This window comes from Vombatus ursinus, unplaced genomic scaffold, assembly GCF_900497805.2.
Source record: "Vombatus ursinus unplaced genomic scaffold, bare-nosed wombat genome assembly UNPS02014932.1, whole genome shotgun sequence".
Taxonomy (NCBI): domain Eukaryota; kingdom Metazoa; phylum Chordata; class Mammalia; order Diprotodontia; family Vombatidae; genus Vombatus; species Vombatus ursinus.
The window spans coordinates 15,667,354-15,694,144 of NW_020954710.1; the positions used below are offsets into that span (position 1 = coordinate 15,667,354).

The 26,791-nt window shown below is 46.0% G+C and overlaps 1 protein-coding gene across 4 annotated transcripts in view; it reads left to right on the forward strand.

Annotated features, from left to right (window-relative positions):
• The window catches only part of LOC114029550 (multiple epidermal growth factor-like domains protein 6), a 381,178-nt gene that overhangs the window by 299,362 nt on the left and 55,025 nt on the right, over window positions 1–26,791 (forward strand). For all 4 annotated transcript variants that reach the window (XM_027844042.1, XM_027844044.1, XM_027844043.1 and 1 more), the window contains 7 exons: window positions 17,622–17,744; window positions 20,168–20,290; window positions 21,200–21,337; window positions 22,200–22,319; window positions 22,939–23,061; window positions 24,773–24,943; window positions 26,586–26,717. In XM_027844042.1, coding sequence (XP_027699843.1) covers window positions 17,622–17,744; window positions 20,168–20,290; window positions 21,200–21,337; window positions 22,200–22,319; window positions 22,939–23,061; window positions 24,773–24,943; window positions 26,586–26,717 — 930 coding nt within the window. The remainder of the gene's footprint in view (window positions 1–17,621; window positions 17,745–20,167; window positions 20,291–21,199; window positions 21,338–22,199; window positions 22,320–22,938; window positions 23,062–24,772; window positions 24,944–26,585; window positions 26,718–26,791) is intronic.

Consider the following 26,791-nt stretch of genomic DNA (forward strand, 5'->3'; position numbering starts at 1 on the left):
CATTCCATAGTAAGAGTCACTCACTTCTGCAAAGAAGGGATGAAGGCTCATTTTCTCATCTCTTCTTTGAGTACACAGTTGGTCATTATAGTAACACAGCATTCAGTTTTATTTTAAAAAAAATTCACTGGGAATTATGTATATTAATTTCCTAGTTCTGCTTACTTCCCTTGCCATGAGTTCATATATGTTTTTTCTTGCTTCTCTCTATATTTTTCATATTCATTATTTCTTAGTGTTCTGTAACATTTCATTGTATTCATAGACTTGCTTAGCCATTCCCTAGTCCCTGGACATCTACTTCATTTCTAGTTCTTTGCTACTTCAAAAAGTGTTACTATAGACATTTTGGCATATACGGGAGCTTTCTTTCTATCTTTGACCTCCGCGAAGTATATGCCTAGTAGCGGTATCCCTGTGTCAAAGGATATGGGCGTTTAGTTGCTTTCTTAGCATAATTCCCAAATTGCTTTCCAGAATGGCTGGACCTATTCCCAGTTCTACCAACTCTGTATTAATGTGCCTGTCTTTCCACAACCCCTCCAACACTGATTATTACCATCTTTTGTCATTTTTGTCAGTCCCCTAGGTGTGAGGTGAAACCTCAGAGTTGTTTTGTTTTCTGTTTCTCTCATGAGAAATGAGTGATTTGGAGCAATCTTTCATACGGATGTCAGCAGGTTGCAATTCTTTTGAGAAATGATTGTTCCTATGCTTATCAGTTGGAGAATGGATATGGTCTGATACAATTGTATTAATTCTCTCTTTATATTTGGCTATCAGATACTTATTATTTGATTCTAAGAACATTTTCCCTTCTCTTATCCTATTACTTTGGTTAGTGTGAAATGCTTTTCATTTGCATATGATCAAAATGAGTTTGTCCTTTTGTGGAAGTCTCTGTACTTGATCCAGTTAAGCACACTTCCCCCTATCTATAACAGTGAGAGGACCTGACCTTTTTCCTCTACTAGTTGTTTCATGGTATGACCTTTAACATTCTAGTCCCCCATCCATTTTGAGTTTGTCATGGTATGTGCTACAGAAGGTTAGTCTAAACCTTGTATTTGCCAAATAGCCATCAATTTTTCCCTTTGATTTCTACTCCTCATTTATGCCCCAGGCTCCTGGCTTCTTGATTCTCAGGAAAGAGCCTGGTAAAGTAGATCTAGACAAAGTGATGAGTGCATGAGTGCATGGTGAAAAGGGCCTTCTCAACAAAGGAGTCCTTTGAGCCCCTCCCTGTGGAGCTTTGTATGGACTTCAGGTCTGGACCTCAAGACTGAAGGAGTTCATGCTCAACATTCCCTTGGAGGAGTCTCAGCCCTGGCTTTTGGATGAGACTGGGTCAGTGAAGCCTAGAGGAGAGAGAGCTGGATTGGTTTTTCTCCTTTTTCCTCCATTCTTTTCATTTTCCTTTTTGGACCAGTATTGCCTGGGCTGGATTCACTTGTCAGGGCACATACCATAATATCATCCTGCTGCCTCCTGGGATCCAGATGTGTCCTTCTCCACGCAGCAAACTCTTTTTTCCTTCTCTCCTGCTTGGTGAGGTCTTCCCTCTGAGCTGACATGTTAGGGAGGTGTCTGTTTGACCCCCCTGGAGCCCAGGCTTCCTTTAGTGGCCCCAGAGCCTGAATAGCCACCGAGCAGTGCAGCAGTATTGACTAAAAAGCCTCTTGGTAACACACAAATGTGGAGAGCCAATGCCACGAAAATATTTTGGAGAGCTCAAGAGACTCTTTGCTATAAAGTGAATTGTTTCAAAATCCACAGTTTTGGTTCTCTGTGGAAAAAAAAAACAACCAAAACAACCAAAACAAACAAAACAAAAACAGACAAACAAAAAAACCAACTCTGAAACGGCTTACAGTTGGACCACTGCTTTACCCGGCTTGTGGTGGGGGCCTGATCAGGGAGGCATCCCAGCCAGTGCGTCACACTAGTGAGAGCCAAGGCAAGAGGGACGGCTGATCGTGCCCTGGCCACATCCATCCCCTGTCTCAGCCTTGTGGTTAACGTGGCCCGGTGCCAGTTCTACCCGACCCTCTGCCCAAAGACAGCTGAATCTTCAGGACTGTGTATTGTTTTCTCCTTTGTATGTGAATCACAAGTCACAGAGCCCTGGAAGCTAGCGGGGACCCTCCAGGGTCAAAGGGTTCACCAATTTGGAAGCATGAGGGTGGCGCACGGGGTGGCACATGGCATGGAGGATAGAATGCAAACCCTTAGGGTAGGTGATTCTAGAGTCCCCCTCTTAAACTTCATTCATTTAGCCAAGAAACTCTGAAGTACCTGATATGGACCAGTGGTGGATACAAAGACAAGAGTGAAGCAAGTCCCTGTTCTTCTGGAGCTTATGTTCCACTGATATTCATGGGTGGAGAGCCCTTCCTTTGGTCTAAACCTACTTGCAGCTTGGATTTGGAGTCAGCCTAAATTTGAATCCTAAATCTGCCACTTTTTACCCCTATGATCTTAAGTAAGCCATTTCTCTTTTCTGGGCCTCAGTTTCCTCATCTGTAAAATGGGAGGGTCCCTCCCAGCTTAATATCAATGATCCTGTGAGCCTTCTCTGGGTGGGAGAGGAGGGAAGATACCTGGTCACCTTCATTCGTGTGTAGGCAGGGGTTGATCTGGACTGGCTAAGGAAGGAGCAAGGAATTTGCATTCCCGGGATCTGGGTTACAATCCTGATTCTGAGGGGCAGCTAGGTGACACAGTGCATAGAGTGCTGGCCCTGGAGTGAGGAGGACCTGAATTCAAATCTGGCCTCACATACTTGATACTTGCTAGCTGTGTGACCCTGGGAAAGTCACTTAACCCCTGGGAAAGTCACTTGCAAAACAAAACAAAAAAAATTGTTGATTGATTGATTATCATATTGATATGCACCAAGCTGATGAGGTATAGTGGATAGAGTACTGGCCTTGGTGACTAAATGACCTGGAGATTTCTCTCGGGATAGCTGGCAGATGCCAACTTAATGATAATAAATTGTAACCAGATAGCACTTTAATCTTTGTAAAACACCTTATATCTTTTATCTCATTTGAACCTTGAAACAGTCGTGTGAGGTTGCTGCTATAATTATTATTATCCCCATTTTGCGGATAAGGAAACAGAGGCTCAAGGAGAGTCACAGATCTAAAGCTTGAAGCTCAGAGGCCATGTGGTACAACCCCCTCATTTTACAGATGAGGAAACTGAGGCAAACAGGTGAAGTGACTTGGAGAGCTTGCGTAAGACTTAAACCCAGCTCTTCCTAACACCCTCTCCAATGTATGACACTGCCTCTCAGATGGTTTGAGTCCAGTGAGAAATGGAAAGCCAAGTTATCCAAGAAAGCAGCTTCAAAACGTCATTAAGCTAACTGGAAACCCAACTCCCACCTAAAACTAACTCTAGTAGTCTGGGTGGGGGGTTCGAGATCTGAGGGGAAAGAGCTGGTGGTCTTGGCTTCTCTCCCCCCAGCCAGGGTGGTGACCTCCCTACAGCTCCTGGGGCATTCCAGTCACCAGACACCAGGGTTAGTTCTCACCCAGAGGGCCGAGGTTCACTTCTTGGCACAAGGGGATACTTGGTCACCAAAGGCCTTGGCTTCAGGCCTGGATCCAACCCTAAGCCATAGCCATTACCCAGAAATGGCCTCTGAGGAGCCTAGAAACATTTCCCCAAGGTCGTCTTAGGCTGATGGTGTCAAACTCAAAAAAAAGTCGGAACCACTATCTGGTAAGCCACATATTGACTTAGAAAACCACATTTTAACATTATTATTCAATCATTTTTCACTCATGTCCAACTTTCGGTGACCCCTTTTGGGGTTTTCCCGGCAGAGATACTGGAGTGGTTTGCCATTTCCTTCTCCAACTCATTTTACAGAGGAGGAAACTGAGGCAAACAAGGTGAAGTAACTTGCCCAGGGTCACTCAGCTAGGAAGGCTGGATTTGAACTCAGGTCCTCCCGATTCTAGGCCTGGCTCTCTATCCACTGTACCACCTTGCTGCCTGATATTGACATTATCTATGTTCTATTGTACTTTTAATTATTTTCTTAAATACTTCGCAATTACATTTTAATCTGGTACAGCAGCCCCTGGGAGTGTTGTTGGCCCTGTGTTTGATATCTCTGCCTTACCAAGGTGATGAGGTATAGTGGATAGAGTCCTAGCCTTAGAGACTAAATGACCTGCATCTAATGCTGCTGGTTAGCTGTGTGACCTTGGGTAAGTCACAAGCCATCAACAAGCATTTATTAAGTACTTACTAAGCGCTAAGAGCCAGGGATACAAAAGAAGGCAAAAATAGAGCTGCCTTCAAGGAGCTCGCAATCTAATGGCAGAGACAACAGATAAATAACTAGATGACTGCCATTTGCTGTTCTTTGTATCTCTAGTGCTTAGCATAGTGCCTGGCACATAGTAGGTGCTTAAGAAATGTTTATTGACTGACCATGTACTTACAAGATACACACAGATCAGATAAAGGAAAAAGCATTAGCAGTTGGTAGGGGGGAGAGGGAACTGGGAAAGCCTTCCCGTAGAAAATGGGCACTTCATCTTTCTGAGACTCAGTCTTCTCATCTGTTAAATGGGAGTAATAATATCTGTAATACCTGGGTTATTCATAAGGTTTCAATGAGAAAATGTAAAACACTTTACGACTCTCAAATAAGTATAGCATCGTACGATAATAATAACAATACATAATAGTATGATAATATCATTGTATAATACAATGATACAAATATCATTGTATAATACAATGATACAAATATCATTGTATAATTATTACAATATATTATAATAATACAATATAATATTGTATAATAGGATTAGAGCCAATAGGGAGCTTAGAGCTCACTCAGTCCCACCTCACTGTTTTACAGATGAAAGAACTGGGATTCAGAGAAGTTAAGTCACTTGCTCAAGGTCATAGAGGAAGCCAGCAGCAAAGCTGAGATTTGAACCCAGACCCACAGACTTCAAATCCTGTGCTTTTCCCCCTGCCCTATCCTGAATGCAATAGAAATCCCAGTTTTTGCTACTCGTGAATCTAAAATCAATTAGCGGCAGGTACTCAGGGTGTTGCTGCTCCTCAAATTTCAGTAAACATGTTTTATAGAATTTCCAGCTTTCTGATAAGCCAGGACACTAATTCATTAAAAAACCTTTTATTGAGATAACTTTTGTTTTTGTATCATCCGCTTTCTGAATATATCTTTCCCTCGGAGGCTACACTGTGAGCCATCCCTTGTAACAAAGAGTTTAAAAAAAGAAGAAAAAGAAAAGCAAATTAGGAATGTGACCAACCCACCAACTCCTTTTGGCAGTATATGCAGTATTTCTCACCCACAGTCCTCCACGTCTGTAAAACATCAAATAAGGTGGATTTTTTTCATTTCTTTTTCACAGGCCAAGAGCATCAACTCATTTTTAAGGTTCTGAAAACTCCAATTTAAGGAATCTGCCAGATCAGAGGTTCTTAACTTTTTTGTGTGTCATAGAACTTTTCTTAGAGTAATGTTTTGAATGCATAACATAAAATACATAGGATAACAAAGAAAATCAATTCTATTGCAATAATTGCCAAAATATATTTTTAAAAAACCCAAGTTCAGTCTTAAGGTAAAAAAACCCTTCTTAAATGAGAACGGATTATGCATGAGGTAATAATGAAAATAATGGTCCATTAGCAGCTCTTTCATCAGATCTAAAGGGCATGGAAGAAGGGTGTTTATGTCAACTCCCACATTGTCCAGAAGGCAACACTAGGTGTCAACTTTATGCTGACTTGGAGCATAGGAAGGCTTCAGCTCTTGGTTGAGAGTGAGGATCAGAAAACATGCTCTATGTGGTGGGAAATGTAGACCTGAGCTCAGGGGAACCACAGGGAGGCTCAGGAGAAGGAAGGAGAGTTGTTTAATCTCAAGACAGAAGGCTCAGTGATGATGGATGGAGATGATGGTGGTCTTAGGTTCTTTCATATGGAAGTAGTGTTAGACTGATACTCTGATGCAGCTAGGTGGTGCCATAGTACACGGAGCACTGGGCTTGGAGTCAGGAAGACCTGAGTTCAAAGTCAGCCTCAGAAACTTCCTAACAGGGTGACCTTGAGCGAGCCCCTGGAGAAGAAAATGGCAAACCAGCCCAGTATCTTTGCCAAGAAGACCCCAAGGACAGAGATCCATGGGGTCACAACGAGTCAGACATGACTGCATGGAAAGGAGTATTGGCTCTGTAGTCACCAGACCTGGGTTAAAAGCTTACTAGCTATGTAGCCTTGGGCAAATCACCTAGCCCCAGGGCTGGACTAGATGAACCTCTGGGGTTCCTTCTAGGTCTGTGACCTTATAACCCTAGGAGGGCAGAATTAGGGACAAGGAAAGGGAGCTCCCTGTCACTAAAGGTATTTAAATGGTAGTTAGATGATGACCGGGTAGTTATAGAACAGGGACCTAAACCAGGTACAGGTTGGTCAAGGTAACCTTTTAGCTCCCGAGGCAAGCTAGGTGAGCACTGGATTTGGAAGACCTGAGTTCAAATCATCTGTCAGACACTTACTAGTTGAGTATGACACTTACCTGCTGTCTGCCTCAGTTTCCTCAACTGTAAGATGGAGATCATAACAGCACCTATCTCACAAGATAATTTGTTAAGCACCTTAGCACTGTGCATGGGCACACAGTAGGTGCTTAATAAATGCTTGTTCCCTCTCTCCCTTCCATCTCTGACCTTCTATGATCCTAAATCACATTTCTTTAGCACTTTACAATTTACAAAGTGTTTTCTTCACTGTAACTTTTGAAGAAGGGAGTGAGAATATTTGTTTTAATCTCTGTTTTGCAGGCTTGGGATTTTGTTGTTCACTCATTTCATCATGTCTGACTCTCCGTGATCCCATTTGGGGTTTTCTTGGCAAAGATCCAAGCATGGTTTGCCATTTTCTTTTTCAGCTCATTTTACAGATGAGGGAACTGAGGCAAACAGTTAAGTGGAAATCAGGGTGCTGTCCCACAGGTCACAGCTGGCGGCACCTATCGGCGAAGGATTGAGTTACATCCGTGTTCTAATAGATCTTGGGCAGGAAGAAAGAGGACAGGGAGCTACCTCCTTAAACAGCAGGTGTAGGGAGTTGAGGGGTCTCCTAACAGAGAGCCATTCCTTTTGTCCAGAGAAGGGCAGAGAATGAAGAGGGAGGGAGTCAATGGCAAAAAGGTGATTCTAGAATTAGGAAAATTTAGCAGAAGCTCCCCTGGAACTTTTGATGTCTAGAAGACCCATTGGTCTGGCTACCATATTATATTATTCTTTATCTAAATTTAACTCATGAGATTCAAGGGGATTTTTCTTTCTGTGGGAACACAGCTCCAGTTTTATGGTGGGAATAACTGGGAAAAATAGGACTTGTTTTATGGCCAACTTGGTTAGAATCTGTATACTGCATAAAGTCGTGAAATACTTATACATTCACAGTGTAGTTTTGGGATGTAATTTCTATTTGGGTGGAAAATTCTTTAATTTCTTTAAGCCCTTGTTTTCTTCTGGACCCTATCCAGTTTCTTTTTGGCTAAGGGTTGGCCTAATGCCTTGCTTTGGCTAGGCTGCACGAACATGTTGGCCATGGATGGAGATTGGGAAGGAAATACTTTGTTGTGGTTAGACACAGAATCACAGAGTCATAGATTTGGGGATGGAAAGGACCTTAGAAGCCTTTGAATCCAAACCCTTCATTTTACAGGTGAGGAAACTGAGGCCCAGAGAGAGCATTGGATCATCTTCTAAAAAGGAAAATGGTCTCCAGAGAGGTTATCAAATCAAAGACCTAGAGCTTAGAAACCCTCTAGTCCAATCCCCTCATCTTATAAACTGAGTTCCAGTAAAATGAATTAACTGATCCAAAATCACATGGGTAGTAGGTGCCAGAAGCAGGATTTGAACCTAGGTCCTCCATCTTTAAAAACAGGAGATCTTTATTATACTGGCCAAACAATCTGAAGACTCGGGGTCCACAGCTGGAGTTTTAGTTACTGTCCCTAGCTAAAAGGTCACATGGAAGGATTGGCCTCTTCACCAAGCCCACAAAAACCCAGTGCCGGGGAAAAAATCTGCCTTGCTTGGCTTTCTGGGAATCCACATCACAGGGATGCACCAGCTGACAATGGGCTTGGCAGCCTGTGTGCGCACTGAGCTTTGGAGCATCTGGAAGCGGGATGAGGCCTCATTGTTGAGGAGTTTAAAGAAGAAAAAAGTCCCCCAGGGTAATAATGAAAGCAGGAGCACTGGTGAGCTCCCTGCCCTGGGCTCCATAAGGTAGCCTCCAAGAACCACTCTTTGAAGGTGTGGTAGCCCATCTACACTCAGGAGCCCATCCCCAGCCCAGCCAGCCAACTGATTCCAACCCTGATGAGGAAACCCTCCTTCCTGTCCAGCCTCCATTCCTTTGTCCTCCATGGCGGCCAGTGCCAACGCAGCCCAGTGGTCTCGTGCTGGGCCTCTGGGTTGCCCCCTCCCCCTACTTTTTCCCCATGCCCACCAGCCCCTGCCAGAAAGGAGCTTCTGGTTCCTATTATGTGTTCTGAGCTGGAATGCGCTTAGTGTTGTTAACACAAATAAACAGAGCCCCCAGGAATGTGGAGATGACACATGGAATGGACAGGCTCTTAGTATGCCTCTTGGACTGTTAATGGCTCCAGAGAGGGGCATTGCTAATGCAGGGGTAGCTGGTAACCTCCCTCTGGTGGGCAGAGCTGCTGGGATACTGGATCTGGAGAGTAGGAAAGGAAAGAAGTGTGTAAGCATAGATCTAAGAGCTAGGAGAGCCCTCAGAGGCCATCTTAGAGACGAGGAAACCGAGACCCAAGGAGGGAAGGTAGGAAGATCAGAGGCAAGATTGAAACCCAGGTCCTCTCAGCTCAGAGTCAGTCCTTTCCCCTCTATCACACAACTTCCTGACTTCATCTGGGGACGCTTAGGAGGGCGGCTTTCGTTGACATGATTCTTGTTTGAAGTATGGATTAAAGGAAGAGACTGCTTTCCAGGCAACCCGGTTTCCTTGGCCAGAGAAGCTCTGAGTGAAATTAGTAACAATAAAGCACCCCCCAAACCCCAACAGCCTTTTTTCTTACATGAGAGCCCCTGGTACGTAGATGCCATTCAGTTTTTTGAGAGCCTGAGCAGTAAGGGCAGGGTCAGCATTCCCTGAGTCCTGCCAAGTGCCAAGCTCAGCAAACATTCAGAATGAGCCTTCCAGAGCCCCCTTTGGAAGAGAATTTTAAAAAGAGCACTCCCACACTCCTAGACACCTGGGCTCCCCTGGACCACTGCAGAACGAACCTGTGGCCGGTGTTAACCTCCTACCTTCCAGCTACCTCTCCCCACAAGGGCCAAGCTAATTCAGCTGGCCACAGAGGATAGCGCCTGGTGCTCACGGGTGGCTCCTGAGTGCCCAGAGCAGGAATCCGGGGGAAGCAAGTCATTTGTAGGACAGATTCCACATTCTTATGGCTTTGGTCTCCAGTGCCAGACTGAGCATCTCTCTAACCACAGTGGCTCAGACGGATTGGAACCAGAGCCCCATGGGAGGCCTGTCTCCAGCTTCTGCTGAGGGTGGAGATGAGAGGTGATGTGGAGCATTGGGACAGAAATCAGCCTATAGCTTGCTTCAGTCGTGTGTGACTCTTTGTAACCCGTACTGTCTGTCCATGGGGTTTTCTTGGCAAAGACACTGGTTTGCCATTTCCTTCTCCAGTTAAGGCAAACAGAGGTTAAGTGACTTGCCCAGGGTCATACAACTATAAGTGTCTGAGGCCGAATTTGAACTCAGGTCATCCTGACTCCAGGTCCAGCACTCTACCCACTGAACCACCTAGTTGCTTCCTAGGCAAACAGAGGTTAAATGACTTGCCCAAGGTCACACAGCTAATAAGTGACTGAACTGGATTTGAACAGGCCCAGCCATCTAGCTGTCTCTAAATGAAATGAAATTCTTAAGTGTCCGACTGCCTTTCTCAGAATTCTCTTCTTTCAAGGCCACTCAGATGTTGCTTTCTCTATGATTTCTTCCAAGATTCCCCACAATTAATGCTTTCTCCTTCCTCATTTTTCCTTATTTCAATACCCTGTTCGCATAGTGGAAAGTCAATAGTTAACAGTTAAAATAATTAATTAAGCACTTACTATGGGCTAGTCACAGGACTATGTGCTGGTGATACAAAGAAAACCAAAACATATCCCCTGTCTTCAAGGCACTTACATTCCACATACAAGATCATACAATATTTATGGTGTAAGTAGAGGATAATCATAGATGGAAGGTGCTAGGAGTAGGAGGGCCCAAGAAAAGCCATTTGTAGAAGGCAGGATTTGAACTGTCTTGGAGAAAGCCAGGAGGCAGAGATGAGGAGGGAGAGCCTGCCAGGCATGGGGCACAGCCAGGACAAAGACACGGAGTCAGGAAATGGAGTGTCATGTAAAAAGCCTTGTGTTGTTGAATCGTAGAGCATATAGTAAGGAGTATGGTGAAAAAGATTAGAAAAGTGGGAAAGAGCCAGGTTATGGATGGCTTTAAAAGTCAGAGATTTAATACTGAACCTGAGCCAGGTTATGGATTATAGAGATTTTGTATTTAAACCTGGAGGTAAGAGGAAGCCATTAGAGTGTATTGGGTAGGTGGGGCTTGATGTGGTCATAGCTGCACTTTAGGAAAAATCGGTTTGATTTGAGGAAGAGGCCAGATTGGAGTGGGGAGAAATCCAAGGCAGGAGACCAGCCATGAGGCTATTGCAGTAGTCCATGGGTGAGGCTATGAAGGCTTGCACCAGGGTGACAGGTGACACATATGACCTGTGTGGGGTGGTGTCACTGGAGGGCCAATGGCAACATCTAGTCATTGGATGATAGGGAAGATGGTGGTGCTCCCCATCCTAATAAGGAAGTACAGAAGAGGGAAGGATTGGGCAGTGTAAGGTACACTCTCATTTTAAGGCTATTTTCCTAAGAAGTGGTTAATGATAAAAAAAAAAAGAAAGGCAGAAAAAAAGTGTGTTTGTGTAAAGAAGATTTCCATTCATAGTCAAGGGATGAAATATGGCCAGTGTTATATACGAATATCTTTATGCCTAGTAGGAGCAGAAAAATGACTTTGTTTGCATATATGCTGCTGATATATGTATATGAAAAAACACAGCTTTCAGACTGAATTTGGACGTTTTAGGTGGGGAATGATCTGTGGTGTAGATGTGAGTGCTCTCATCTCTGTCAACAATGTGGAGTGATGAGTCTCTTGTGGGGAAATAATCTAATGTTACAAAGAGGCAGAAAGAGACCTTTCATTTATTAAAAAACTAGAGAAATTTGAGTGAGAAACATAGTCTCAAAGGCATCAAAAAGACTGAAGACTCTGCTGAGGTCAGAGCTGCAAAGCATGATGGGCATCTCATCTACTTTGCATATGCATGTTTTATGACTAATGTGAGAAATTACAAATATTTGGAGATGGTTATCATTTTAAAAGGATTGTCCATTTGATGGGGGTCTTTTGGGCAGTTTTGCCTTTTTAAGTGAAAGGTAAGTCGCTGAAAGTTAGAAGGCTCTCATTTAATTAAACTTTTGAGGGGAGGAGGACGGCAGAGGAAACTGAGGCAAAGAAGGGAAAAGTTGGGATTGAGTTAGATGCAATCAGCTGATAGACATCATCTGAGTAGGCCCTGATTGGTTGGAGAGAGAAGTGATGTCATTTGCCAAGAGCTCCTATGACCTCTGTTGCTCTTTAGGGCCACCTAGAGGTGGAAAGAGGTAAAGCTTCTCCTAAGGGTCTGTTACTCTCTGTTGCCACCTCTGGCGTGAAATGGAAAAGCAGAAAGGGCTTTGCAGCTGCTTTGATAGCCCTGTGAGCTCCAGGCGGCCTCGGATGCTTTACTGCGAGCTCTGTTCTGATTGGACAACCCAGCACCTGGGTGAGCGAGTGACTGGTGGGACCACCCACAGGTAGCCAGTTTGATGAGCCTTGCAGTTGTCTGGCTCTTCGCATTAAGAGCTAACGCTTTTGTTTAAAAGTCCATTAATAGCAAACTGAAGGAGCTTGTGAGGGGAGGGGAGGAGAAGATAGAAGGAGGGAGGACAGGAGAAGTCCAGGAGGAGAGGAGAGGGGAGGAGAAGAGAAGAGACAATCAGGAGGAGAAGAGAGGAGAGGGGAGGGGAGAGGAGAGAGGAGGGTTTTTCCAGTTGCAGTGATTAGGATCAGTAGTTAGTGAGCAGAGACACAGTTTTATCCGGTGAAGATGTTGCTTAATGGACCAATACCATTGAAGTCTGAAATCCAGAGTTGTGAGCTGCCCCGAGCACACAGACTTTCCTCCCTCTTGTGTCTCCTTGCTGCTACGTGCATCTACTCTTCATCATAGATAATGACTGCATCGGTGGGACGATGTGGGATCTGGGTTTACACGTATATCGTGATGCATTTTACTACTTATGCGTTTGCCTTAATATATTATTATCCATAATATTATTGTTTCTTTTGCTTTATTGTTAAGGAAATGGCTGTTTAAGATTTGAAAGTTATGATTTCGAGTGACTAGGTGTGTAAATAGCATATCTGTACGGGAGAGTTACCTTGTGGGTGACTGGCACCGTAGAAGGGAAGCCCGCTGTATGGGGGCTCAGGACCTAGAGCGGTGCATAGGGGAAGTGCGTTTCCCTTCTGCGGGGTCACTCCTGGCGTCCTTTTGAAAGTAACCATGGGGTGACAGTCCATCTCTGACTCCTAGGGTGGGGGCAGCTTGGAGTGAGCGAGTCAATCCCACGGAGAGCTGGATGTCTCCTACTCCTAGGTGAGAAGAGCGATTATTCCCCACTGTAGCGGACCACCCCAGTGTGCACGTTGATGGTGTGTGTGTCAGAGGGTTAGACGATGAGTTCTGTTGTGAATGTGTTGAGTTTGAGATTTCTCATTGTACTTAATCATGGTTTATTACATATAAAAATCTCAATTATGTATTGTATACTGATTTAGTAAAATATTGAATTATTGAGCACCTACCATGGAGTAAAAGATGTGCCTAAATAGCTGGTCATTCAAAGAAAGTATGGTTTTTGTTTTTGTTTTTTTTTGGTGAGACAATTGGGGTTAAGTGACTTGCCCAGGGTCACACAGTTAGTAAGTAACATGTGTCTGAGACTAGATTTGAACTCTGGTCCTTCTGACTCTAAGGCCAGAGCTCTATCTGCTGCGCCACCTAGCTGCCCCAGTATGGGTTTTTTTTTAATGGAGGACAGGCTCAACCCCCTTAGGCTCCATGGAGAGAGGCAGCTAGTGGACAAATCATTGAACCTCTCTGGGCCTCGACCTTCTCATCTATAAAATGGGAATAATAATATTTATTAGCCCTACTTTATCTTAGAGTTACTGTGAGGGATGCATTTTGTTGACAATAATAAGAGATAGTAATAATGCATTTTTCTACAGCTATTTAAAGTTTATAAAATGCTTTACAAATACTCAGGCTTCTTGACTGCCCTGTGAGGTAGGCCCTCCATGTATTATTATTATCCCCATTTTACAGATGAGAGAACTGAGACATTAAGTGAGGGAGGACCTGAACCCAGTTCTTCCAGGCCAACTCTCTGTTATGGCTCCTTGTCTTCAAACGTAAAGTGCTATAGGAATATGATTTATAGAGCAGCTAGGTAGCACAGTGGATCGGGTACTGGTCCTGGATTCGGGAGGACCTGAGTTCAAATCCAGCGTCAGACACATAACACTTACTAGCTGTGTGACCCTGGGCAAGTCACTTAACCCCATTGCCCAGCCAAAAAAAAAAAAAGAAAAAAGAAATATGATTTATAGGGCAGCTAGAATGAGGCACTGGCCCTGGAGTCGGTGACCTAAATTCAAATCCAGCCTCAGACACTTACTAGCTATGTGATCCTGGGCAAGTCAATTAACTCTAATTGCCTGGGAAAAAAGACATCTAATTTATAATGTCTAGTCTTGATAGGCCCTCAAGGGCAAGGGTTTTTAATGTAGTAGAATCCTGGAAAATTCCCTGGACCAGCAGACAGCAGCCCTGAGTACTAGCCTCAGTCCTGCCGTTGACTTTGTGTATTGTGTGACCTTGGATGACATTCACTGACCCCAGACTCAGTCCCTTGGCTCTCCTGCACCATCAATAATGATAGATGCCAACATGACTGTGTCCAGCTCATGCTGGTGCCAGCCCTATTACCAGCCTCAGGAGGATAGCAGAAACTGAGTCTGGGAGTTTGTCTGTCTGTCTCTTCCCACCCAAAGGTTCAAGGCCTCCAGCGGTCACATTTTCCCCTTTTCTTTATGGTTTTTCAAACCTAAACATAGATACAGCCAGGAAAAACGTAACTGCATAGGCTTAAGCAGCAGCATATGGGAGTTAGGCTAGGTTCAGCAAAAAATTTCCTAATAGTGAAAAATTTGGGATGCTGGAATGCATGAAACAGAAAGAGAATGGGGGAAAAAACAGAAAATGAGCTCGCTTTTTCCATGTGGAAGCTGGCTTAGGAATCAACTTACCTGAGTACAAGGGTGGAACTGGGTGGAAAAACTACTTACTAAGTGGTGTGGTTTGTTTTTTTTTTTCATCCCTGGAGTCTGGAATTACTGGGGGAGGGAAGGGAGAGAATACATATTTATTAAGTGCCTACTATGTGTCAGGCCCTGTGCTAAGTGTTTTCTACAAATATTATCTCATTTGATCCTTACAACAACCCTGAAAGGTAGGTGCTATTATTATCATCCCCATAATACAATTGAGGAAACTGAGGCAAACAACTCCCCCTGGGTCACACAACTAGTAAGTTCTCGGATCTTCTTGACTTGAGGTCCAGTGTCCTATCCCCTGCACCCACTAGCTGCCTCTGATTTACAGTACAGATTTCAGAACTGAAGAATTTCAGGGAGGCTAGGGCTCTCAGAGGCCATTGCATTACACAATCACAGCCTCCTAGGCTTAGAGCTGGAATGAACCTCAGAACTTGTCTAGCTCAACCCTCATTTTACTGATGAGAAAACTGAGGCACAGGAAAGCTAAGTGACTGGGGGAGAAACCAGCCGTCTCCAGCTTACCTGACAAATAGAGATCCAGCCTTTGCTCTGAGATCCCTCTATTGAGTGAGATCTCATTACCTCCCAAGGCAGGATGTCACACTCTTGGAGAGTCAGGAAATTTTCATTTACCTTGAGTTGGAACATACCTCTTTGTAATTTCCATGCAATGCTCTTTAATTCATCTTTCTAGGACCAAACCAATGCAATGTAAACCCTTATCCACTGTGGGGGTTGGGACCGTCCAGAAGTAGATGAGATTACCTCTAAAGGTGATGGTCCCCCATCCCTGGAGGTTTTCAAACTGAGGCTGGGTGACCATTTGTCAGAGATGTTGTAGATTCTGTGGACTGGACTAGATGGCTTTGGAAGTCATCACTGCCCTTAGCACAGTGCCTGGCACGTAGTAGGTGCTTAATCAATGCTAGCTGACTCAACTGGACTTCTGGCTCTGAAATTCTGTGATTCTCAAATGTGCAACATCAGACTTCAAGGACAGGGAGGGGGAAAGGCCTAAAATTCATTTTTTCCATTCTCGTGGGTTCAGGTGAGACCATCCTTTAACCAGCTCCTACTGGGGAGAAGTTGCATTTTGTCCCCTAACTTCTCTCTGTGTTACCCAGGCCAATGACTTATGATGCACCAATATGTACAAATTCAACTTGATGAAGCCCTTTTCAATCATGAGATTCTGTGATCCAATGAGAGTTGGGGGGTATTCAGAAAAGCGTTCAATTTCCCACCCCCCCCAAGTTCCTCATAGTCCAGGAGAGAGTCAGTTTTCTATGATTGGTTTCATTACTTCGAAACCATACCTGGAATTATGAAGAATTAGCCATATCTAGTTCCTGCTCCCTTCCCACCTCACCGTCTTGATTCTGGAGCTGGGGCCAACCTCCTCCAGAACCTTCTCCCCTGAAATTCTTGGGGCTGCATCTTTGGAAAGGCACAAACCTAAGTCTCAATAAGCCAACCAAAAAGAAGTGGAGAGAAGGCTCTGGTTGGTGGAAAGCTCTTCCTGGCCTCTTACTTCCAATGGGGATCCTCCCAGAGGGGCAGAAGACCAAGACCTTAGAGACAGAGGTTCCTAGTGGGCACAGGGTGACTCCAGCTTCATTGGCCTGGGAGGAGAGAAAGTAGGGGCATTTAACAACTGAACATCACTGGGTGGGGAGAACGGGGGAATGTTTTTTGCTTCTGGTTAGACTAGATTCAGGAGTAGGTCAGCACCTGGCATGCCTTGGAGAAGGGAAAAGTCAAGAACCCAAAGAAGAGGTTGACCTCCTCCCTCCACTCTTGACTAGTGTTTGGGGATGAGAGTGTGCCAGGTTTCTTGGGGAAATGTTTCAGTCAGCTCTCCATATTGCTTTTCCAATAAACGCGTACTACTTCCATCTGCTCTGGGAGATTAGCTGGGAAACCCGACTCCAGATAATGTATGTCCTTCAGGGATCCTTCTGAGAATATTAGCAGGGAGGGCCAGTCTAGGTGAGACGCTCCGTGAGGAACTCCTGACATTCTTTATCCCTGGCATTTCCTTCTGTGCCATATTTATTTCCCAAAGGGCTGGGGAGAATGAGATGCTGTGGATGTCCTTTCTCCTTCCCCATCAGGAAGGGGGCTGACCTCCCGATCTTTCTCGTAGAGAGAGGAAAAACTGACTCAGGACTCTTAGAGTTGGAAGGGATTTCAGATGATCCAGTCTAACAAGTACCATATTTGAACAAAACCCAAGGGTTATCTGTCTCTGCTTGAAGACCTTCAGTGATGATAGGAACAAGACCTCCTGAGGTGTGCACCGTTCATTTTTGGTTGCTTCTAATGACCAGAAAGTTTTTCCTATGTAGGCATGAATTCTGCCCATGTATAATTTTTGCCTGTCGCTCCCCATTCTGTCCTCTGGAGCCAAGCATCTCTCTCCCCCAGGCAGCCCTTCAGATACACAGGAGAGAGCTCTTCTGACCTTTCTCAGGCCTCTTTTCTCTGGACCAAACCTCTGGTCTTGGATCTTTGTATGGCCTGGTCTTCACACCATCTTCTTTTGGACATGGGATCTTAGGTCTAGAGCTGGAAGGAACCTCTGAGGGCACCTATCCTATTCTCCCTTTACTGATGAGGAACTTGCCCAGGTCACACAGATAATCATCAGAGGCAAGTTTTGATCCCAGGTCCTCCAATTCCAGACCCTGGGCTCTTTCCACTGATGCCTGCAGCTTGTTCTAAACTGGGAGGCCCGGAATTGAACCCAGTACTCCAGAAATAGTCTGACCAGGGCAGAGGACAGAGGGACTATCACCCCCAATCCCTAACTCTCTGCATCTCTTAAAACTAGGCTTGTGGTCTACTGAAACCCCCTGATCTTTGCACAAACTGTTGTCTATCCTCCCTCGTACTGGAGAAAAGACTCCATCTAACCAGCATCCCCTCTCTCCTGCGCTGAATCTCCTGTCCAGCTGTTACACAGGGAGCTTCTCCATCTGTCTCCTCCTCTTCTACTCCCTACTCATCAAGGCAATGATGATTCTGACCTTCTTCCTTTCTAGTACGGAACCCATGCACGGACAGGAATGGAGGCTGCATGCACAGATGCCAAGCCCGCCGAGGGGTGGCCCATTGTGAGTGCCATGCTGGATATCGACTGGCAGCGGACCGCAAGACGTGTGAAGGTAGGACTGCTTGGAGTCTGCCTTCTCTGCTCCCGGTTGGGGTGGGCTGCCCTGGACCGATATTTGTACCACCTGCCACACAAGAGTAGGAGGAAAGTGCTTGAATTCAATTCGGTGAACATTTATTAAGCACCTACTGTGTGCCAAGCACTATGCCAAGAGCTGGGGATGCAAGAAAGGCAAAAGACAGTGCCTGCCCTCCAGGAGCTTCCAGTCTAATGAAGGAGACAACATTGAAACAGCTATGTACAAATAAGCTATAGACAGGATCAACCGGGGACAGCTCTCATAGGGCAGGAAGATCGCTGGCAAATCCGGGGAAGTAAATATGACTGTTGTTGTCTTTGTCACTTTGGTCTGAACCTGTGATTTCACTGGGGTGGGAGACTCCCAGTAAGGAAAGCCCCTCCACCAATGTGGATCTGTCACTATTCTGCAATTTGCTTAAGCCTCAGAACAGGGCTGCGCAGTCAGTCTGTGTCAGAGACTGAACGTGAACCCAAGCTGTTCTGAACCTCGGCTGGCGGGTACATAGAGCATCAGGCCTGGAGTCAGGAAGACCTGAGTTCAAATCTGGCCTCAGATACTTATTAGCTGTGTGACCTTGGGCAAGTCACTTCTTCCTGTTTGCCTTGGTTTCCTCATCTGTAAAATGAGCCATTCTATTCTGCTTCTCATGTAGATGAGAATTATTATTATTATGCATGATTACCAAACTCAGCTATTCTTCCCAGAGGGAAACAAGTATGGATTATTAATATTAATACTATTATTTTGGTCTAGACCTGTAATTTCATTGCTAATTACCCAACCCAACTGCTATTTCCCAGGACTAGAGAAGTAAGTATGAGTTGTTATTATTTATTTAAAAAACCTATATTCCTTGTTGAAATGCAGCACAACAAGGTGGGCAATTGGCCTCAGAGCTAAGAAGACCTTCAAGGATTTAAGGGTGACCCTTGGTATGCAAGGTCAAATCATTTCACCTTTTCGCTTTCTTGGCCACTCTTTTAAGACTCCAAATTACAGAGAAGTGTCAGTCTACATGGTGAGAGGGGATTTTCCTTCCTGGGAGTTACCTATCATGAAGAAATCATAGGTTTGGTACCTACAATTGACATTCAGTGACTTCATTGCAAAAGCAGGAATATGGCAAGGTGGAGAAAACAACGTTGGAAAATACAATTTGGCTTATTAAGGTGTGAAAAAAGCTGGAGGCTTGTAAATTACTCAAGGGCTAATGCTTATACGTTATGAATTCAGTTATCCCGTCCACATCGCTGGGTTTAGGGAGAGGTACCCCTGCCATCTAGAAAATCCATGGAAAATGTTTTGTTCCAAAGAGGAAATCTGAATTTTTTCTTTTTCTTTAACAGGGTGTTTACAGCACTTTATTGTATCATTTGGGTGAAGGATTTGGTCGTAGGCTCTGTGTTGTCTGCTGGCCTTAGCATGCCATCTGCAGCTTCTGCAAAACTCCCCTAAAATTCCCATTTACTTTCTCATGCCAATCCCGATATATCAAAACCGCAATGGGGAAAGTTACGGTGTGGAACAGATAACTGTACTCTCTTCAGAAAGAGTCCGAAGGCACTGGATGTGATGACTTAATTTTAATCAGTTAAATCATCAAGCCTTTATTTAGTACCTGCTGCTGCAGAGGCAGGAACTCGGGCTACTATTGGGCATTCAATGAAGGCTGGAGTGATTTGGGTTTAAAGGCATAGTCAGGTAGCTGCATTTAAAACCCAAGGGACCTTTCTAAAGCCTGTTTTTTTCCAGAGCTATATTTCAAGAAATCATAAATGAAAACTTTGCGGGGACAAAAAACAAATTGTCCCAGCTTTTTGAAAAAAAAAATTTTTTTTTAAATTTCAAATAAATAAATAAGACATCAGCCTCATTAGGTCATTGGTGCCCTTTGAGAATGGACAAGCAGCAGCAGTCTGTGTGACCCTGAGCAAGTCACTTCTCCTCTGTCTGCCTCGCTTTCCCACTCTGTAAAATGGGGATAATAATAGCAGGATTACCTACTTCCTAGGGTTGTTGTGAGGGTCTAATGAAATAATATGTGTAAAGGCTTTGCCCACTGCCAGTCACATAGTAGATAGACTAATAATAATATATAATAACTGATTATAATAATATAGTATATTAATAATATAATAATAACATAAATAATTTAATAAATGTTTGTTTCCCTCCTTCCTATCCCGGATGGAAATGACCTGTTCCTCTATAGTTTCTCCTAGAATCTGCACGGTCTTCTCCTTTGTACTTATCTTATGCTTCCTTAGTCTTCTACATGTGGTAAATGTTTGCAGAAGTGAGCCAAGTTGACTTGCCAGGACACTGGGTCACTTGGGGGTACTGGTGGTTGCCTCGTCTGTCCGTGGGGCCTCAGCTTTTTGTCTGCTTTCCAGATGTGAACGAGTGTGCCCTGGGCCTGGCCATGTGCTCACACGGCTGCCTCAACACGCGCGGCTCCTTCAAGTGCGTCTGCAACCCGGGTTATGAGCTGGGATCAGACAGCAGGCAGTGCTACCGTATGTATGGCCCCCCAGGTCTCGGGTTGTGGGTCTCCCAGGGGTCCTGGTCCTCTCTAACTCCTAAGCGGGCCCAGCGCCATGCATGCTGGCATCCTGGGCTGCGTCTTCTGGGGAGAGGCCCTGAGATGATAGAAAGACAGCTGTCTTTGGAATCATAGGACCTACATTGACGTCCCAACCTTGCCTCATCCTCCCTGTATGACCGCAAACAAGTCACTTCACCTCTCTGGGCCTCAGTTTCCTCATCTGTAAAATGGAGGGGTTGGGTTGGATATCCTGTGGGCTTTTTTCCTGCTCTGGATCTGTGAGCCTCTTCCTTTCTCCCAGGGAAGGGTAGCTCCATGGAGGAAGGATTAAGATAAGCCTAGAATTTGCGCAAAGATATTTGAAAGAAGATTCGTTAAGCACCTCCCTTTGAGAGGAATCCCAGTTCTCCTAGCTTCTCCCCCAAAGAGCCGAGCCTTCCTAGGGCACGAAGCTTTATGTCCCTCGGGGGCTCCAGGGCCATGTTCCTGTTTATGGGAGTTTCCCCCAGAGGCTGGGTAAGGTTGTCCCCTCAGATGCTCCAGACAAGGGTGTAGACTGAGAGCTGGGGGAGACCTTACAGCCCACCTGGTCCATCTCCTGCCCCTCATTTTACAAATGAGGACACTGAGGCACAGAGGCTCAATGAAGTGCCAAAGTCCACCCAGCTAGTAAATATTTGAGATGGGATTTGACCCAGCTCTTCCTGATTCCAGCAGTCCATTCCTTATGCCAGGCTGCCTTGGGCAAGTGTTTGCCTTACCCTTCCTCCCCCTCCCCATTCAATAAGTGTCTTAACCAGATGTTGTGCTAAGTTCAGAGCACCCAAAGACAGAAGGAAAAGCAGTCCCTGCCCTCCAGGAGCTTCCCTTTCGTCTCCAGGCATCGAGATGGAGATCGTGAACAGCTGTGAGGCCAACAACGGTGGTTGCTCCCACAGCTGCAGTCACACCAGCTCCGGCCCCCTCTGCACCTGCCATCAGGGCTATGAGCTAGACACGGACCAGAAAACTTGCATTGGTGAGCGGAGCGTGAAGCCGGAGGGGCTCGCCTCCTGGAGGCAGGGAAAGCGTGGGTGGGGGAGAGAGGGTTTGTGCGTCGTCCCCTGCCACCCCCAACGAGAAGGGTGTCTGCTGTCTGGGCAGCAAAGCCAGAGACAGAGTTAGAGCCTTTCTGAAGTCCCACAGCTATTGATTTTTCATACATCTTTATAAGTGTAAATTATAATAAACTGTTTACATATGTAGTTTCCAATATAGAAGTTTCTCCTCTGTCTTAACTCTGCTAAACAGATCAGTGAGAGTTGCAGTAGGGGGCTTTCTCTTAGGTCTGGGCCTAGGGATAAAGAGCATTAATTACCCCCAGGATGCTGGTAATCGTATCTGTGCTGCCCATCTGTACACCCTACTAATATTTCTGGTATTGTATTGCCTTTGTTTGAACCATAGTGGGAGGCATGGGACTGTATCTGTGGTTTCATTGCTATGAAAACTCCCTCTTATGAAGGTGTGTTGGCATCTCCTTTGCCTAGAGCACAGAAAGGTTAAGTGATTTGCCCAGGGCCACGTGGCCAGTATGTGTCAGAGATGGGACTTGAACCCAGGCCTTCCTGGTTGAGGCTGACTCCCCCACATGCTGGTAATCCACTCAGGGCTTGTATAATCAGTACAGCCTTCCACCCTGGGCACATCCTGGTGCTGAAGAGATCTCCTTTAGGGAGACTGGTACCCACCCCCTCAATACCACCCGTGTCACTTACTGGGATGGGAAGCCCCACTCGGAAGGCCATGGCCTTCCAAACCAGATGGGTGGCCGAGGAGCCGAGGAGCCCTGCAGGGCAAGGGTTTGTTGAGGGGCGTCCTGTTAATTACCATTCCTGCAGATATCGACGACTGTGCGAGCAGCCCCTGCTGTGCCCAGGCCTGCACCAACAACCCAGGAGGGTATGAGTGTGGCTGTTACGCTGGGTACCGACTTAGCACAGATGGCTGCGGGTGTGACGGTGAGTACTGCAAGTGGGGGCAGTCGGCATTCTGGAGAAATGGGAAGGTAAGCTCAGCAGGGCCCCTGCTGTTGTCCGTCCGGGCCCCCTCCCCCCTCTCCCCGGGGTAGCAGCGTCCCTCTTTGTTTCAGCCGGCCTCAAGGCTGAGACATGAGCTCATTTGAACCTCACAGTGGGAGACAGATGCTGTGATATATTATCCCCATTTTACAGATGAGGAAACAGTCTCACATAGGTGAAATGACTTGTCTATAAATATCTGAGATGGGATTGGAACCCAGTTCTCCCTGTCTTGGAGTCCCTGCTGAATATCCTGGGGGTGGGGAAAGGTTGGTTTGTAATGTTTGTTTGTTTTGTTTTGTTTTTAAGATAGTGACTCACCCAAGGTAACACAGGTATTAGGTAGCTTTGACTCCACTATTCTAAGATGGTCTCTGAGTGTGGCTGATGTGGTCAGTAGCCTCAGGACTGTCCTGAGCTGCCCATGGCCAACTGGGGACTGGTCTGCTCCCTGGGTGCCCAGAAATTTGAACTAACACAAGTCACCCCCAATTCCCTGGGACTCCCCAAGGCCATGGGGGTCCTGGGGTTCTATCACTCTTTTTTCGGTTTTCCATAGATGTCGATGAGTGCTCCTCCAACAATGGCGGGTGTGAGCACATTTGTGAGAACCTCGTGGGCTCCTTCCAATGCACCTGTGAAATTGGTTACAAGCTGGAGGAGGATCGGAGGAGCTGTACCCGTGAGTGCCCCGGGTCCCAGGGATCCCTTCTCCCTTCCTTGCTGTCTGTGATCCAGACCCAACCCAATATGGCACCCAACCATAATGGCCTCCCATTGGCTAAGAAAAGGGGCAGCTCCTGGGATTCTCCAGGGTTGGTGCTGGACATCCCAAGTCCTAGAGTCTCAGAGCTGGAACAGACCTCACACGCCACCTTGTCCAAACTGTCCTTGAGCAAGAGGTCAAATGGTCACCCAACTTTGACACTGACTCCCCCTTTAGGAAGGGGGGGTCTACCACCTCCCAAGGCAGCCCATTCCACGCTGGGAAAACTCGACTTGTTAGAAAGGTTTTCCTTACATCAACCCCAAATCTGCCTTCCATTGCCCCCTTCAGGGCCCAAGCAGAATAAGCTTCGTCCAACTTCCCAATGACCCTGCTTTGGGTTCCTTGATGACAGCTCTCGTGTCCTCCCCAGGTCTCCTCCAGGCTCCCCGGGTCCTTCAGCCCATTCTTATGTGGCATGGTTTTCAGATCTTTCCCCATCCTAATCACCCTCCTCTGGACAATCCTTAGCTTGACAATATCCTTTCTAAGAAGTGGCTCCAAGACCACGTCTGGTCTGACCAGGGCAGAGGATGACGGGACTGTATCATCTCACTGGCCTGGGCCCTCTGCCTTTCTTACTCCAGTCTAATATTGCATTAACCTTCCCGCAATAGCTGGTCCCTCTAACTTAGGATACCATTTGTCTGATGTCATTAGAGGGGGCATGATTCCTCACCAACATCTTCGCCCGACCATCTCTGACTTCCCCTGGATGTCCATGATGGCCCTGCCACCATTTATGCTCATAGGACCTCCTTCCTGGAAAAGCCCTTTTGCAAGCCCAGTCCAACCTCCTTATCATTCAGAAAGTGAGAAGGGAAGCTGACGTCCCTAAATCCAAATGGTTTCATTTATCTAAACCTTTCCAGGAAAATTGGTATAAGCCCTTAAATTTGTTGATGTTTCCTGGCCTGCACAATCTCTTAGGCTAACACATTCCATCTGGCCTGGATGCCCTACAGACTCTCTTGCCTCCAAACCCAAATCCCTGCAGTAGAAAGGGGTTCCCTGAAAGCTGTGCCCTGCCTCTTAGGGCTTCCCTAGACCTGCCATATTAGGTGCAACAACATTACGAAGGGACATAGGAACAATGTTATCGATTGGTCTTTGTCAATTGGCAGGTTTGGGTGCAAGGTGTTAGCGATGTTGTTGTTATCATCTTTCCCAAGTGGGGCTCAGGGTCAGGGGTGATGAGGACAGGAGAAAAGAGGATTCACGCTCTAAGAACCCCGGACATCCTTGGGATGGATGTTGGTACTTTAGTGAGGAGTCAAGGACACTCGACCTAGAGATGGTGGGATGATCCCAGGATCAAAGATTTAGCATTGGCAGGGATCTTGCAGGCTATCAAGTTTAACTCCCTTATTCTACAGGTGAGGAAACTGAGGCTGGGATCACCAAAGTGTGAGGCAGTTGGCCTCAACCAGGAAGACCCGAGTTCAAATTCTGTCTTTGACATCTACAGTTAGTAAATGTCTGAGGCCGTGTTTGAGGCCTGGTCGTCCTGATGTCAAGTCCGACACTCCATCCACTCAGCTGAAGGACTGTAGGTGCCTTCCCTGCCCCTGCTGGGTCTTAGGGAGGAAGAGAAGTTCTGAGCATTTCTCTGCCGTCCTTTCCCTAGCCCTGGATGACTCAGTCGACGCCTTGGATGGGCGGCAGCCCTTTGTACGGCCCATCCCCCACATCGCTGTGTTGCACGATGAGCTGGCCCAGCTCTTTGAAGAGGAATATGAGGCGGGGGATGAGGAGGAGATGGAGGCCAGAGGAGAGCACACGCTGTCGGAGAAGTTTGGTGAGAACCGGCCTGTCTGGGGAGCAGGCCCTGTTGGCTCTGGTCCTCTGAACCTGGGTCTTTCCTGGCCCATACATGCCAAGGGCTATCGGATCCTCATCCTCAAATGAGGCCATGTATCTGCAGGATCTTGGAATTAGAACTATTCAGACCCCACCCCCCACCCCAGCCTTGTGCAATGCCTTGCATTTTACAAAAGAGGAAACGGAGGCCCAGAGAAGTTCAGCAGCTTATCCAGAGGCATAGAATAAATCCACAGCCAGAAGGGGACCTCACAGATCACTGAGTACAACTCCTTCATTTTACAAATGAGGAAACTGAGGCCTAGAGTATGTCTTGCCCAGGGTCACTCAGATACTAAGTGTCTGAGTTTGAAAATCAAATCCAGATCATTTGTCCTGCTTGGATTCCTGTTCCCACAACATCAAGGCCATACTGTCCTCATTTGGCCTTGTGAGGTCCCTAGACACGTTCAGTGAAGCAACACTACATATTATTGTTGTTCAGTCATTTTTTAGTCACATCCAACTTTTCATGACTCTACTTGGGGTTTTCTCGGCAAAGATACTGGAGAGGTTTGTCATTTCGTTCTCTAGCTCATTTTACAGATGAGGAGACTGAGGCAGACAGGGTGAAGTGACTTGCCCAGGATCACAAAGCTAGTAAGTGTCTGAGGCTGGATTTGAACTCAGGAAGATGAGTCTTCCTGGCTCCAGGCCCAGCAGTCTGTGCACTGTGCCACCTAGCTGCCCCCACATTATATGTTAGAGGGGGTTATAATAAATGGTCACTCGGTGGAATGATGTTAAAGAAGGAGGAAGGAGAGAAGTCCCGGAATCGCAGAATCTGAAGATTGAGAGGCACAAGCGCCCCCATCCGCCCACTCATCCCACTCAGCCAGGCCTCCTCCCCCATGTCCAGGGCACTGCAGCACAGAACTTACCTAAACATTGGATATATTGGTCCAGTTGCCTAGAAAAAGCCCTGGGCAGGTAGTGCCTCCATTCTGGCCAATTCACCAAGAATTTATTAAGCACCTACTGTATACCAAGCAACTACTATATACCTTCGAGAAGGAAATGGCAAACCACTCCAGCATCTTTGCCAAGAAAACTCCAAATGAGGTCATGAAGAATCAGACATGACTGAAATGACTGTCCAACAACAATACACCAGGCTGAGTGCCAGGATACAAAGATAAAAGGAAAACAGCCCCTAGCCTCAAGAAGCTTATATTCTATTGGGAGGAATCGATGTTGACTTTTACACATGAGGGTAGAATCTATACAAAATCTTTTAGTATTAATTAATAAGTAATTCATCAGTAGGGATCAAGAAAGTCCTCTTGTGGGAGGTGGCATGTGAGTTGAGAGCCCTAAAGGGACCCTGGGATTCTTAGAAACAGCTTTGAGAAAGGAGGAAGAGCAATGTGGGTATGAGGAACATCTATGACAAAGGCCTGAAGGTGGGAGATGGGATGCTCGGGAACAGAAAATAAGCCAGTTTGACTGGAACACAGAGGAGAGTGAGAGAGAGGGGTCACACAAAAGGAGTCCGGAATGAGAGGTTGGAGCCCGACTGTAAAGTTACCTGCCACCCCCTCAGAGGCCTGCTTTTTCTTTCCTTCTCCTGATCATTGCAGTCTGTTTGGATGACACCTTTGGCCATGACTGCAGCCTGACGTGTGATGACTGTAGGAATGGGGGCACCTGTCGCCTTGAGCTTGACGGCTGTGACTGTCCTGAGGGTTGGACGGGTATCATTTGCAACCAAAGTAAGTTATGAATTTGATAAATGAATGAATGAATGAGTGAATTCATAAATGAATGAGTGAATGAATTAATGAGT